The 13,833-nt window shown below is 33.6% G+C and overlaps 2 protein-coding genes across 2 annotated transcripts; both read right to left on the reverse strand.

Moving 5' to 3' along the window:
- Positions 1-10,462: 10,462 nt before the first annotated feature.
- LOC108482403 (nodulin-related protein 1) lies at positions 10,463-11,126 on the reverse strand. Its single transcript, XM_017785529.2, has one exon. The coding sequence runs from the start codon at positions 11,009-11,011 to the stop codon at positions 10,637-10,639; it is 375 nt and encodes a 124-aa protein (XP_017641018.1). The 5' UTR covers positions 11,012-11,126; the 3' UTR covers positions 10,463-10,636.
- Positions 11,127-11,699: 573 nt separating this feature from the next.
- On the reverse strand, positions 11,700-13,008 carry LOC108480787 (eukaryotic translation initiation factor 5A-2). The gene is given in 5 exon segments (XM_017783886.2): positions 11,700-12,007; positions 12,077-12,151; positions 12,233-12,289; positions 12,354-12,476; positions 12,659-13,008. Coding segments are annotated over 5 exon segments (480 nt in total). The 5' UTR covers positions 12,782-13,008; the 3' UTR covers positions 11,700-11,905.
- Positions 13,009-13,833: the final 825 nt, after the last annotated feature.

Raw genomic sequence — 13,833 nt, forward strand, 5'->3', positions numbered from 1 at the left:
GTAACAGAAATGATGTAACTTTGAAAAATCACTAAAATTGTAGAAACATAGTTTGAAGATGAATAATATATGAAATTAAAGCTTATTATGTATATTTTCTTATGGAATAAGAAAAATAGGTAAAAGTATTATATTTTATGATATATCTGAGTTTTAGTGAAACAGGGTCAGAGCGATTTCTGGATCCCCTGTTTCCACTTTGTAAATTCACCATAAATTGTACAAAACTAATTAGAAGGTATAATTTATATGGTTAGAATTCTTGTTGAATCTAGTTTTGAGAGAAAGAAACGACTTAGTCATATGAATTTTGTACAGGAATAAAAATGGTTCGTAGTAAGAAGAGGTCAGTGCAGTCGAGTTTTGAAATAGGGGAAACTTTAACTAATAAACTGTACTAATTGGCTAAGTCAAAAATTCTAGAAAAAAATTAGTAGATATATATATGAGTCTAGTTTTATGAAAAATTTACGGATCTTAATTTCGAGTTTTGAAACTCGAGAAATAAATTTTTAAGTAACCATGATGCAGGAAAACAGTTTATTCCGAAAATTAAAATAAGTGATTTAGAGTTGTTTAAAAGGTAAGATAAGTTTAGTAACACCTCAAGCTTGACTCGGTGATGGTTTCATGTGGGGCGTTACATTTATTGGTATCAGAGCAGGTTTAGTCGGTTCTCGGAACAGCTAGTGTGAGAAAAAGTTTAGCTATACATGCCATACTTGTATTTTGATAGTGTGACGACTCCTGACGATTTTTAAATATTTTGTTTTATTGTAATGGATCCCGAGTGAGCTGGTGATGATGATGTAGAAAGTAATGCGTCTGCTCCCGTAGAAGGGGTAGCGCCATCTGAGAATAGGCTAGTAACAGTTAATCAGGAAGGAGTGACTCGAGAAGTTCTCTTCCAAGCTTTGAATGATTTGTTTGCCGAGTTCATTCGCATTTAATCCGTAGCTAGACCTCCACCCCTCATGATTCTCGGGCTACCCATGTAGCTCAAGCTCCCCAATCACAGTGCACAAGGATAAGAGAAAATCCACCAGTTGATAGAATCAGAAACAAGGGGCGAAGAGTTCCGAGCAACAAAAGATGATGATGCAGAAGAGCGAATTTTGGTTAGAAAATACTATCGAGTCTTTGATGAGTTATCTTGTACACCGAGGAATGTATGGAATGTGTAGTATCACTTCTTAGAGACTCACCTACTACTGGTGGAAGACACTTGTATCGGTTGTACCAAAGGAGAGGGTCACTTGGGATTTCTTTCGGGAGGAATTTCGTAAAAAGTAATCAATCGAGGTTTATTGACCGAAGAGAAAGGAATTCTCGAATTGAAACAAGGTAATATGACGGATCGATGAGATTCGCTTAAATTATCGGCAACTTAACAAGGTAACAGTAAAGAACAAGTATCCATTGCCTAGAATTGATGATCTGTTTGATCAATTGAAGGGAGCTAATGTGTTTTTCAAGATAGATTTGAGATCCGGATATTATCAGTTGTGAGTTAAAGAGTCAGATGTCTTGAAGACTGCTTTCCGGACTAGGTATGGTCATTATGAGTTCCTTGTGATGCCATTTAACTTGACTAATGCTCCTGCCATTTTCATGGACTTAATGAACCGAATTTTCAGACCGTACTTGGATAAGTTTGTAGTTTTGTTTATTGATGATATCTTGATTTATTCTCATGATGAGACTGAGCATGCAGAGCATTTGAGAACAGTTTTACAGATTCTGAAAGATAATCAGTTGTATGTTAAGTTCAGCAAAAGTGAGTTCTAGTTACGAGAAGTTGGTTTTCTTGGACATATTGTTTCAGGTGAAGGTATTAAGGTTGATCCGAGCAAGATTTCAGCCATTGTTGATTGGAAGCCTCCTAGAAATGTATCAAAACTTAGAAGTTTTCTTGGTCTTGCTTGGATATTATAGGCGATTTGTAGAGGATTTTCCATGATAGCTACCCACGACAAGATTGCTGCGAAAGGATGTCAAGTTTGAATGGATGAGAAGTGTCAACGAGTTTTGACAAGTTAAAAGCATTGTTGACTAAAGCTCTGCTTTAGTGCAACTAGAACCGTAAGGAGTTTGTGATTTATGATGATCGTCCATGAATGGACTTGGTTGTGTACTTATGCAGGAAGGAAGGTAATTGCTTATGCCTCTAGACAACTAAAGCCACATGAGAAGAACTATCCGACACATGATTTAGAGCTAGCGCCATTGTTTTTGTTGAAGATTTGGAAACATCATTTGTATGCGGTGAGAAGTGCCACATATTCACCGATCACAAAAGTTTGAAATATTTGATGACTCAAAAGATTTGAATTTGAGGCAAAGAAGATGGTTAGAGTTGATTAAAGATTATGAGCTAGTGATCGATTATCACCTGTAAGGCAAACGTTGTTCTTGATGCTTTGAGTAGGAAATCGTTATTTGCATTAAGAGCTTTGAACACTAGTCTAGCCTTATCGGATGATGGTTTTATCTTAGCTGAGTTGAGAGCTAAACCGATGTTTCTTGAAGAAATTTGTGAAGCTCAAAAAAAAAATGATAGTGAGTTGTTAACCAAAAGAGATCGGTCTTGAGTCGGATGTAGAGTCGATTTTCGGATCGATTCGACGGTTGTTTGATGTTCCGAGACAGGGTATGCATACCGAAGAATGATGAGCTTATTCGAAAGATTTTATAGGAAGCACATAGTAGTTCTTTGTCTATTCATCCAGGTAGTATAAAGATGTATAATGATTTAAAAAAAAATGTCTTGGTGGGTAGGAATGAAAAGGACATTTGAGTTTGTTTTAGATGTTTGATCTGTCGGCCAGGTAAAGGCCGAACATCGGTACCTTCAGGTTTATTGCAGCCTGTGCTAGTCCCTGAATGGAAATGGGATCGAGTTACTATGGATTTTGTGACAGGATTGCCGTTTACACCGAGAAAGAAAGATGCAGTATAGGTTGTGATTGATAAGTTAACGAAGTCGGCTCATTTTATCCCGTTCAGATGGATTATTCACTTGACAAGTTGGCGAGTTGTATATGTCGAGATAGTCAAACTACACAGGTACCATTATCGATCATTTTAGACAGAGATCCAAGATTTACTTCACGGTTTTGGAAGAAATTACGAAGGCTTTGGGCACAAAGTTGAGTTTTAGTACGACTTTCCACCCTCAAACCGACGGTCGATCGAGAGAGTTATTCGTACTTGAAGATATGCTTAGATGTTGTGTCTTTGGAATTTCAAGGCGCTTGGGAAAAATATTTACCATTAGTAGAGTTTGCCTACAATAATAGTTATCAGTCGAGTTTGAAGATGGCACCTTATGAAGCTTTGTATGGACGTAAATGTTGCACACCTTTATATTGGATGAGCTTAAAGAAAGCTGGATTTACAAGGTTGATCTAGTTAAAGAAATGAAGAAAAGTGAAAGTTATCGAAATTGTTTAAAAGCGACTTGAGACGAGCGTAAGTCATATGCGATTTAAAAAGAAAAGAGATCGAATATCAAGTTGGTGATGCTTTTTTGAAAGTATCCCCGTGGAAGAAAGTTCTCAGATTTGGCAAGAAAGGCAAACTAAGTCCATATTTTATTGGACCGTTTGAAGTGATTGAGAGAGTCGGACCATTAGCATATTGGTTAGCTTTCCCGATTGAGTTAGAGAAGATTCAAAATGTATTTCATGTGTCTATGCTACGTCGTTATCATTCAGATCCGTCACATGTGATTTCTTAGACAAAGGTTGAGATTCAACCAGACATGACTTACGGTGAAGAACCGGTAAAGATTCTAGCTCGAGAGGTAAAGCAATCAAGGAACAAAAGTATTGCACTTGTGAAAATACTATGGAATAGACATTGGGTAGACGAGGCTATATGGGAACCCGAAGAGGCTATACAAAAATAGTACCAAAATCTCTTCACAGGTAAGATTTTTGGGACGAAAATCCCTAAAGGGGGGGAGAAATGTAACATCCCGAAATAGGGCCTAAACGGAACAGTGGTTGTGAAACCACAAATCCGAGGTAGAATGTAACGGCCTAATTTTCAGTGGTGTCAAAAATGGTGATTTGAGATCACTAAATCGGACAAATAAGATTGAACAAGATAGTAACTTAATATTTATGAGTCAAGTAAGAATTTAGAAGAATTTGTGAAATGGTGAAATTAGTGAATTAAAATAATTTATTAGGTCAGACGGGTCAAAAATAAGGTATCGAGACCTTGAATTTGAAAATCGAGCTATAAATATTTTTATAAATATTTATGAAGTGTCATTGAGTTAGTATTAAAGTTTTGTTAGAAAATTTTGATGTTTGGATAGCTAATTAATTAAAAAGGACTAAACTGAAAATAGCTCAAAATTTGTTAAATTGTGAGTAAATAGCTTAAGTATTTAAAAAGATGGATTTAAAGAGCAATTAGACCCAAAGGTTAATGGCTGGACGGTTTGGGTATGAAATAAGCAAGAAAACAATGTGAACAAGGGACAAAATTGGAATTAGCATAAAAGTTAATAGTTAAAAAATGATGTAATTGAAAATCTAGACATTTCTTCATCTTTCTCAGCCGTAAACGCCGTAGCAGGTCTCCTATGCTGGTTTTTCATATTTTTGCACCATGTAAGTTTAATTTTACTATTTCTTAGTAATTTTTATGTTTTTGTGACTTTTACAATTAGGTCCAATCATCTAATTCATTAGTTTTTGATTTGGTGGGTGAAATTGGAAGTTACCCTGGCTGAGTAAGGGTAGTTTATGATGAATTATTATGAAATTGAAGTTCTAATTTCATATTAAGGTTGTTTTATTAAGTCATTTTGATAGAAAATGGTATTTAGTACCTAATTGTGAGCAAAATTGTGAATTAGATGTTGGTGTTGAAATTCAGAATATCAAAGGCTGTGAAATAGTTTATAATGATAAAATAAAAGTGTTAATTTATAAAAAAATTAGTTCAATTGATGGGTGAATTGAGCAGGGACTAAATTGTAAAAACTGTAAATTTTGGGGTAAAAGTGCAATTTCGAATTTTGAACAGCATAAATTGTGAAGTGAAATAGAAATCAAATAAATGCTAATGAGTAGAAATATTTTATATTATAGATCAAGAATCCAAAGAAGAATGAGGAAAAGAAAAAGTAAAGGACTAAATTGTAAGGTTTAGTCACATTTTGTATCAAGGTAAGTTTACAGAAATAAATACAATATTCTTTTATTTTACATTATTATTGTCAATTTCCAGCATTTATATATTATGTTATGAAAATATTTAAAGTCGAATTTAAGGTGAAGTGACAGAGGAAAAGTGTTAGAAAGCCCCGGTTGAACCCTAGGAATGTTAGGATATTAGGGTTGACAGGACAAAATAGAAATGAGCCATGTAAGTCCATATTAGAAATATGGCTTTGGAGACAGATTGAGCCATGTAAGTCCATATTATATATGGCATTGGAGACAGAATAATTCATGTAAGTCCATGTCAAAGACATGGCATTGGCGAGATATTGATGAGCAGAACGACCCTAGTATCCTTAGTATTCCGAGTGGTTCAACGGGTCAGGATACGAGTTAAATTACAGTGAATTAACAGCAAAGGAAAAGTAGATTATACTTATGAAAAGGAAAGGTCGTAAGAAAGAAGGTAAGGGAATAAAGAAGAAGATAGAAATTGAGAAGTAAAGAAATTTATGATGTTAGATGATATTATGCATAATTATCCATTATGTTGAATGTTGTGATTTATTTGCTTGTAAGCTTACTAAGCCTAGTGCTTAATCTCTTTATTTTCTTCTTCTTATAGTACTTATCTAGTCACTCGGGATCGAAGGAAATGTCGGAGGCCGATCACACTATCAAAGAAATAACTCGGTATAACTAGACGTTTTGTTTTGGGTATGGCATGTATAGAAACTTAGCTACTTTTGGTATAATATGAATAATGAATGATGTGTAAATACTTGCTAGTGATTAGCTAAGAAAATAGCTGATGATATACATGTTTATTAATATGTATGATTGAATGATGATTATCACATGAAAATTATGAAAATGTGAAAGTAACCTAAAACAGATTCAAGTAACAGAAATGATGTAACTTTGAAAAATCACTAAAATTTTAGAAACATAGTTTGAAGATGAATAATATATGAAATTAAATCTTATTATGTATATTTTCTTATGGAATAAGCAAAATAGGTAAAAGTATTATATTTTATGATATATCTGAGTTTTAGTGAAACAGGGTCAGAGCGATTTCTGGATCCCCTGTTTCCACTTTGAAATTCACCATAAATTGTACAAAACTAATTAGAAGGTATAATTTATATGGTTAGAATTCTTGTTGAATCTAGTTTTGAGAGAAACAAACGACTTAGTCATATGAATTTTGTACAGGAATAAAAATGGTTCGTAGTAAGAAGAGGTCAGTGCAGTCGAGTTTTGAAATAGGGGAAACTTTAACTAATAAACTGTACTAATTGGCTAAGTCAAAAATTCTAGAAAAAAATTAGTAGATATATATATGAGTCTAGTTTTATGAAAAATTTACGGATCTTAATTTTGAGTTTTGAAACTCGAGAAATAAATTTTTAAGTAACCATGATGCAGGAAAACAGTTTATTCCGAAAATTAAAATAAGTGATTTAGAGTTGTTTAAAAGGTAAGATAAGTTTAGTAACACCTCAAGCTTGACTCCGATGATGGTTTCGGGCGTGGGGGCGTTACAATGTAAAATTTCATATGCGATCAAAATATTATTATCTGCAATTTCTCTTCATGGTACAAAAGCTCTTTAGACTTCACCAATACAAATGTCCAACACACGTCTAAATCTATTGACCACCACTTTAGAGATGATATTATATAAAACATTGCAAAGATTAATTGGTCAAAATTAAGTCATTATTAAGTTTAATTAACCTCCTTATCAACTTCCATATTTAGTGCGGGCTTGATCTCAATCAACTCTACCAAGGCTTCTTCATCAGGATCACCATTATTAAGTTTAATTAATCGATCATTCAACATGGACGTTGAACATTTCCTGTTCATCTGATTTACTTTCGCCCACCTACCAAATGTGAACCCAAGATTGTCCAATTTCAAAGGCACTTCCACACTATTCACCGCCTACACCCTCTTTACTTCTTCCATAAAATCTTCCTCTAAAACCAAATTTACGTTAAACCGAAATTGGGACTGCTTTGTCAGCCACCTATTTCTACTCATTCCATCTATATCCATCAATATTACGCAATAATCCAATATGGAGTGAGTAAGATGTTTAACGTAATAACCAGAAAAGATACTCCACCATTCCGGATTAGCTACTCCTCTATCCAACTTTTCTCGTATGTTATTCTCTAGAAGAAGACCTATTTCCCATGTAAACAACTATCCAGAAAAAGCCAAATCAACAAGTTAATAATCCTCTAATACCGTCTGAAAAGCCAATATATTATTCTCATTTTGAACAAATCACCCTCTTTTTTTTTAAAAGAGAACATTATCTCATTAAAATCTCATATAATTAATCGTGGCAACAAATTATTACCATTTAACTAACGAATCAAATCCCACGATTCCTCCTAACACTTTTCGTTAGATGCACCATAAAATCCAGTCAACCTCCACGATATCATTCCTTCACCTTCATATACTTTCATATCAATGTGTGACTTAGAATAGCTCCTTAGTTGATCACTACAATCCATTGTCCAACCTAATAACAATCCTCCTCGTGATCCGACAGCTTCAACTTCAATCCCATTCATATAACTGCATTTCTTTTTAACATTTTCCGTTCGCCTCGCGCTATCTTTTTTTTTATAAGAAACAAGAAATTGGGCTTAATATGTTTCAACTTGTTTTTTAGACAATTAATCGTCCATGGTTACCTTAGCCCACAGACATTCTAATTGAGGATCTTCATTACGCCTGCCTAACCCGCTTAACAATAATTACCAATATTTCAAAAGTTACTCCCAAATTCGTTGAATCAACATTACTAGAACAACTGGATTTACTTGATGCATTCTTTGCCTTTTCTTACTATCCACTATCTCAATTGGACTATCCTCCATATCCGAGCCCAATTCTATCTGCCTATCACCTTCTGGCCCAAATATTGATCTAGACTTTTTTGCCTGTCTAAAATACTCTTTATCAAATTGCAGCTCTTCCCCAAATTTTGTATTCGGATAATGTCCACTTTTCTCGCCCCTTATCTGATAAGACCAACATTTTTGGATATCTTCAAAATTCTTCCCCCTTTATCATCATCCACCTCTACTCTTGTCAGATTACTTTCATAGCTATCATCCCTCAGCCACCTACTCACCTCCAACGACGCCCTCCTAGGCGCCGCCCTTAATGAAATGTCCCAGCCAAGAGTCACCTCCTGTGATTTTAGTGTTAATCTAACCAGACAAAATCCTTCACTATACCCCAACTTTCTATAGAGAAAACAAAATAGTGGTAGTTTCTCATACTGGAATATTACATATGACAATTGATTCGAATTTATTGTTATTTTTCTCTTCCTCTTTAGAGGTCGCTTAACATCCAATCGAACTCGAATTTGCATATACTTTTTTATTCCATTTATTACAGATCCAACATCGTACTCAAGAAACTAACCAAGAAAATTCCAAAACTAACGCGCCATTCCTTCTGATATGAATCCCATATGCAAATTATCCACCTGAACCCAAAATCTACAAATATTAATGAGACTTGTAACGGATCTTCCCCTTATACTAATTGATGAAATAAAATGAGATGTTTGTTGAAGAACCACGGTGTCCCTTAGAGAACTCTCTTTAGATTTAACTCATGATAAAAAATTGGAACAAACTTTTTTTCTCACCAATATCCGTAATAGAAACTCCTCCAACGGGTGCCACAAATCTGTCAAAGTGTTTTACATTGATGGGAAATGAGCCACACTATCTGTCAGAACCCTTCCAACCAGACATAACCTAAAATCTTCCTCCACCGCATCCTCATCTCCTTGGTTTTGCATCAAAACTTCCTCATCATTTGATATGCTCAGACGTGCAAATTCTTCTCCCATGATTCCTATTCGCAAGTCTCCTCCCTTACCTAAACCATGCCTCAACAAAAAAACCCTAATATCACATTGCAAAAACAACATACAGAGAAAACAAGCATGCTAACAAGCATACTCTACTTTAGCTAGGTTTTAAACGTTCATATACTCATTTTGTGTAAATGTTATTTTAATGCTATGTTTTTAATTATATTTCATGTTAATTTTACGTCATATCTCCAATTATTCCATACTTTATATAGTTTATCTTGATTTATTTTTTACACTAAAATTATTTATTTGTTTTTAATTGCATTCTGCATACATTAATATTATATTTAAAAGGGTTAAGATGCATATTTACCATTATAAATTATGTGAAAATTAAAATTACTACTACACTTCAAGTGGTATTTGTTATTATCTTAATGAATTAGAAATAAATTTACCACTTATGTGTAAGATGATATTGAATTTTGTGGCTTTACTTTTATTTAATTGAATTTTACCACTAAAATTAAATTTTAATTTAAAATAACAAAGTTTTCTTAGTTTTTATGTTAAGAATATGATTTTGCAACTGAGTAGATAATGTGTTACTCCTTGGACAAGTTTGTACCTGCATCTATACAAATGGTATTTTTCCCATTCATTTACACCAATCCAATAGATTAAATTAATAAAAAGTGGAAGCAAAGTCTGAGAAAGGTTGGTTGTAGGAGAGATATGGAGATATGGTGAGGAAAGAAGGTTTTTAAAGTTTAGATCACATGTGAGTTTGTTATTGGCTGACAAATGTTTTTCTAATAAACTTAACATTTGGGGTTAAAATAAGTAACTAAAAGAATTTAGATACTGGAGAAAAATATGAAATTGTGGTTTGAGTCTTAAATCTATAAATTTTATTAATTATAATTTGTCAGGTCAAAGGTCAAAGGATTCAACCACTTTAAAACCAAAAATGCAAAAAAGAGGTAAATCAAGCATTAAGCTTTAGAAATACATTTTAGCTATCAATGTTTATTTTTTGCTTTCTTTTTATTTATTTATTTATAATCTCTCCTGATAAAATAAATAGCACTCAATTCCACCTACTCTTTAATTGTGGTTACAGTTAACGATAAGCGTTATAATTTACTGCCAACCACCTGCCCAAAGAAGCCAAGTCAGGAGCGTTATCCCTTCCATTAAAATGAAAATTTTATTTGTTCTTATAAAATCTTAAATTAATATTAATAAATTTATATGGTAACCTTTCAGATTTAAAATTTTTTAAAATCATAAAATTACATTTTTACAATTTTAAAAATATTAAACTTTTCCACCTTAAAAATTTGACTTAAACTAACTTCCAGTCACCATTGTCAACAGAAATCCTGGAACTGAGAGGAAAAGGAAAACTGGGAAATTTTTGCTTAATTATTACTGCAATATATTTAGCAGAATAATAGGTAATTTATTACAGCATATTACACATATAAATGCATAGGAGTCAACTCATTGACCATGCAACATACACAGAAAGATACATATTGACAGCAAGGCTTAAGTAAATAAATACTAATAAGTTTAAATTATAATTTTATTTGCCTAAGAAACCTTGAGCCATCTTCATGTAATCCCCAACACCACCACCACCAGCTGCAGCAGTTTCAGAATCTTTGGCGGCGGCACCTGCTCCATGGGAGTCGGGGTTGGTGGTGGGAGCTGAGTGACTGGTCTGGTATTGATGCAAGTAAGTCTCAGCCTTTTCGACATATTGGCCAACACCCTTGTCCTTATCCAGCTTCCCATAGTGTTGGGCGGCACCCAAAAGATCAGCACCTGCACCAGCAACCTTACCCTTGTCAACCTTGTCGCTTTCTTTGTTGAATGTGGATTTTGCTGCGTCCGCCACCAGCTTAGCGCTAGACAGGAGTTCGGAGGTGCCTTTTTTAGTGTCTCTCTCTGAAGCCATTGTTGAAGAGCTCTTTCTAAGGCAAGCTTTACTATAGGTACGTCCTTTCTTCCTAGTGGATATATATAATATGGATGCTTGTGAGTTAATTGGATTGCATGATATGGATTATGGGCCACCCTCCCTTTTAACTTGTTCAGTGTCGGCAAAACGTTTTCATGGGTAATTTAAGGACTTCAATTTGCCACGCATTCGGTTTCCTTGATTGGCCTGGCTCTTGGATATTTTGTTGGCCCCCCTATTGACGTGTTTTTGGCTTCTGCTGTTGATAGTGCAATGTCCTTTTTCTGATTAGGACTGAAAAAGCTTGATATTTTTCAGTTGCTTGTTTTCCCCACATCTCATGGGGAACACAAATCCACAAAATACTAGCGTGTTTGAACATTAAATAATTTGTTGCTTATTTTTCTTAAAAATATTTTATTCATGAGACACTTGTCGGATAATATATGGAAGAAAAACTATACTAATATATTATTAATAGAAAATAAATTACAAGTCTTGTTTAAATTATTGTAGGTAAGAAGCTAATGTCTTTTGTCAAAATCATGTTCCTTCAAAACCTCATAGGACTATACCTAATTTTACCTCCCCAGATATGATAAAATCCTCCCCATACATGCTTATCAAAAACCCCTCTTTACATGCTTTATTTTTTTAGATTCCCGAATACATAAAGAGAGTAGACTTTTCTCAAACCCATAACGTGTAATTCAATCAACATTAAACAATGGATCAAAAATAGAAGAGCAGAATTGAATACTTAATTATATGTCAAAGAGTCATAATCTTAGAGCTGGAGGACATAACAAATATGCTCTCCTGAAACATAAAACACCTACTACTACTACCACTACTACTACTACTACTTATATCAACCATTTCCCAGCGCAGTTACTTTGGGCCAATGTCCTTGAGACCACAGATCTGCTCCTCCCCCATAGCCGACATAACAGACACAACCAGATCTTTCCCCTCCGCAAATCCATCCTTTATCTGCATTCACTCATATAATATTAACTCAAACCAACACAAAACATCAAAGAATTCAGACATCAAACACACCTGCGTCAGCAGATTATCATCAGTTGGAAGCCTGAGATCATCCTTCGTGTTCCCATTCTCAGTCAGCAGACTCACCTAAACTCAAGCATCATTAAGCAATTCATATGCTCCAACAACACCATATGAATAAATACATAAATAAAAACCACATCTTACAAATCCATCCTCAGAGATATCAATCAGCTGGTAATCAGTACGGTTGACATGAGGAACCTGAAAATAAACAAATCATGATTAGCCTCTAAAACACCACCACTAGGGAGAGAGGAAGGCATACATCACAGTTGTGAGAGGAGGGAAGGATATCTTCCAGCTTTTTGCCGGTGAAGATATCAATTCCAACAAAGTGACATTTTGCGTGCCCGTGCTTCCCAGTCTTGGATGTTGAAACTTCCACTACCTGTACAACATCATATGCACCAAATACAAAATCAAATAGTATGACTCTACCCAAACCGTATTTAGAGATCAAAAATTAAATTATTTAATAATTTCCTTTTCAGCCAATTGCCAGATTTAAGAATTATCATAAAAAAAAATGAGTTAAAATTTTACCAACAAAATAAAATGATTTAGGCTAACCTTGCAAGGACGGCCTTTAATAACAATCTAACCGTTCTTACGGATGGTACCAGCTTGCTGGGGATAAGTTTTAGAAGCTCCAGCATCAGCTTTAGACTCGAAGTGGTGCTCCTCGTCCGACATCACCGCTTTAAAAAAAAACAATAGAGAAACACTAGAAAAGCAGCGATTGAGACAAAAGGGAAATGGATTTTATAACTGTGAAAATGTATGAAAATGCAGGGTTAACTTCGTTTTATTTATTTATTTTATTTTAGGAAATGTGGGAAATTTGGGTAAAGTCAAGTATGTTGAAGTGGGGAGAGAGTGTAGTCCATTGTGGGATTGGAAAATATCTTTTAGGTCTGCGTGTAAAGGACGCTTTGCCTCAAATGCATTTACGGGTTTTTTAACCTAATATTATAAAAAAAATTATACACCAAAATGAGTTGTTAGTCAGATTAATTACGAAAATAGTATACTTTTTGGGATCGTACCTAGTTAATAGGCACAACCTATTATTTTATTATTAAATTTCTTTTTTTGTTTTAAAAAATTATTATTATATTATTTTTAATATTTATAAATAGATAAAAATATGGGTTTTATACGGATAAAAAATACCCGAAACGAGTCGAGCCTGTCAGATAGGCACGACTAGTCGTGCCTGACAGGTAGGCACAACACCCTGCACATTTCCCTTTTCTTTCTTTGCATTTTACAAAAAATTGATCTTATATCACTTTTGGTCTCTCTACTAAGCCTAAAATTAAAATTCAATCTTTATACTTGAATTTCTACAATAATATTTGGTTCTATTTTTATAATTTTTTCCAAATAATTAATATTGTTAATTACTCGATAAAATTTTTGACGTGTTTTTTAAACAAAAATTAGTTTAACAAAACAATGATATATTAAGTTAGAATAAGTTTTAAATAATAAAATTTCTAACAAAATTGTATTAAAATTTTTGTTAATTACTCTATAAAATTTTGATTAGTTTAACAAAACAATGATATGTTAAGTTGGAATAAGTTTTAAACAATAAAATTTCTAACAAAATTGTATTAAAATTTTGTTAATTACTCGATAAAATTTTTGACGTATTTTTTAAACAAAATATTAGTTTAACAAAACAATGATATGTTAAGTTAGAATACATTTTTGTTAGAAATTTTATTATTTAAAACTTA

This window comes from Gossypium arboreum, chromosome 3 (genome assembly GCF_025698485.1).
Source record: "Gossypium arboreum isolate Shixiya-1 chromosome 3, ASM2569848v2, whole genome shotgun sequence".
Classification (NCBI taxonomy): domain Eukaryota; kingdom Viridiplantae; phylum Streptophyta; class Magnoliopsida; order Malvales; family Malvaceae; genus Gossypium; species Gossypium arboreum.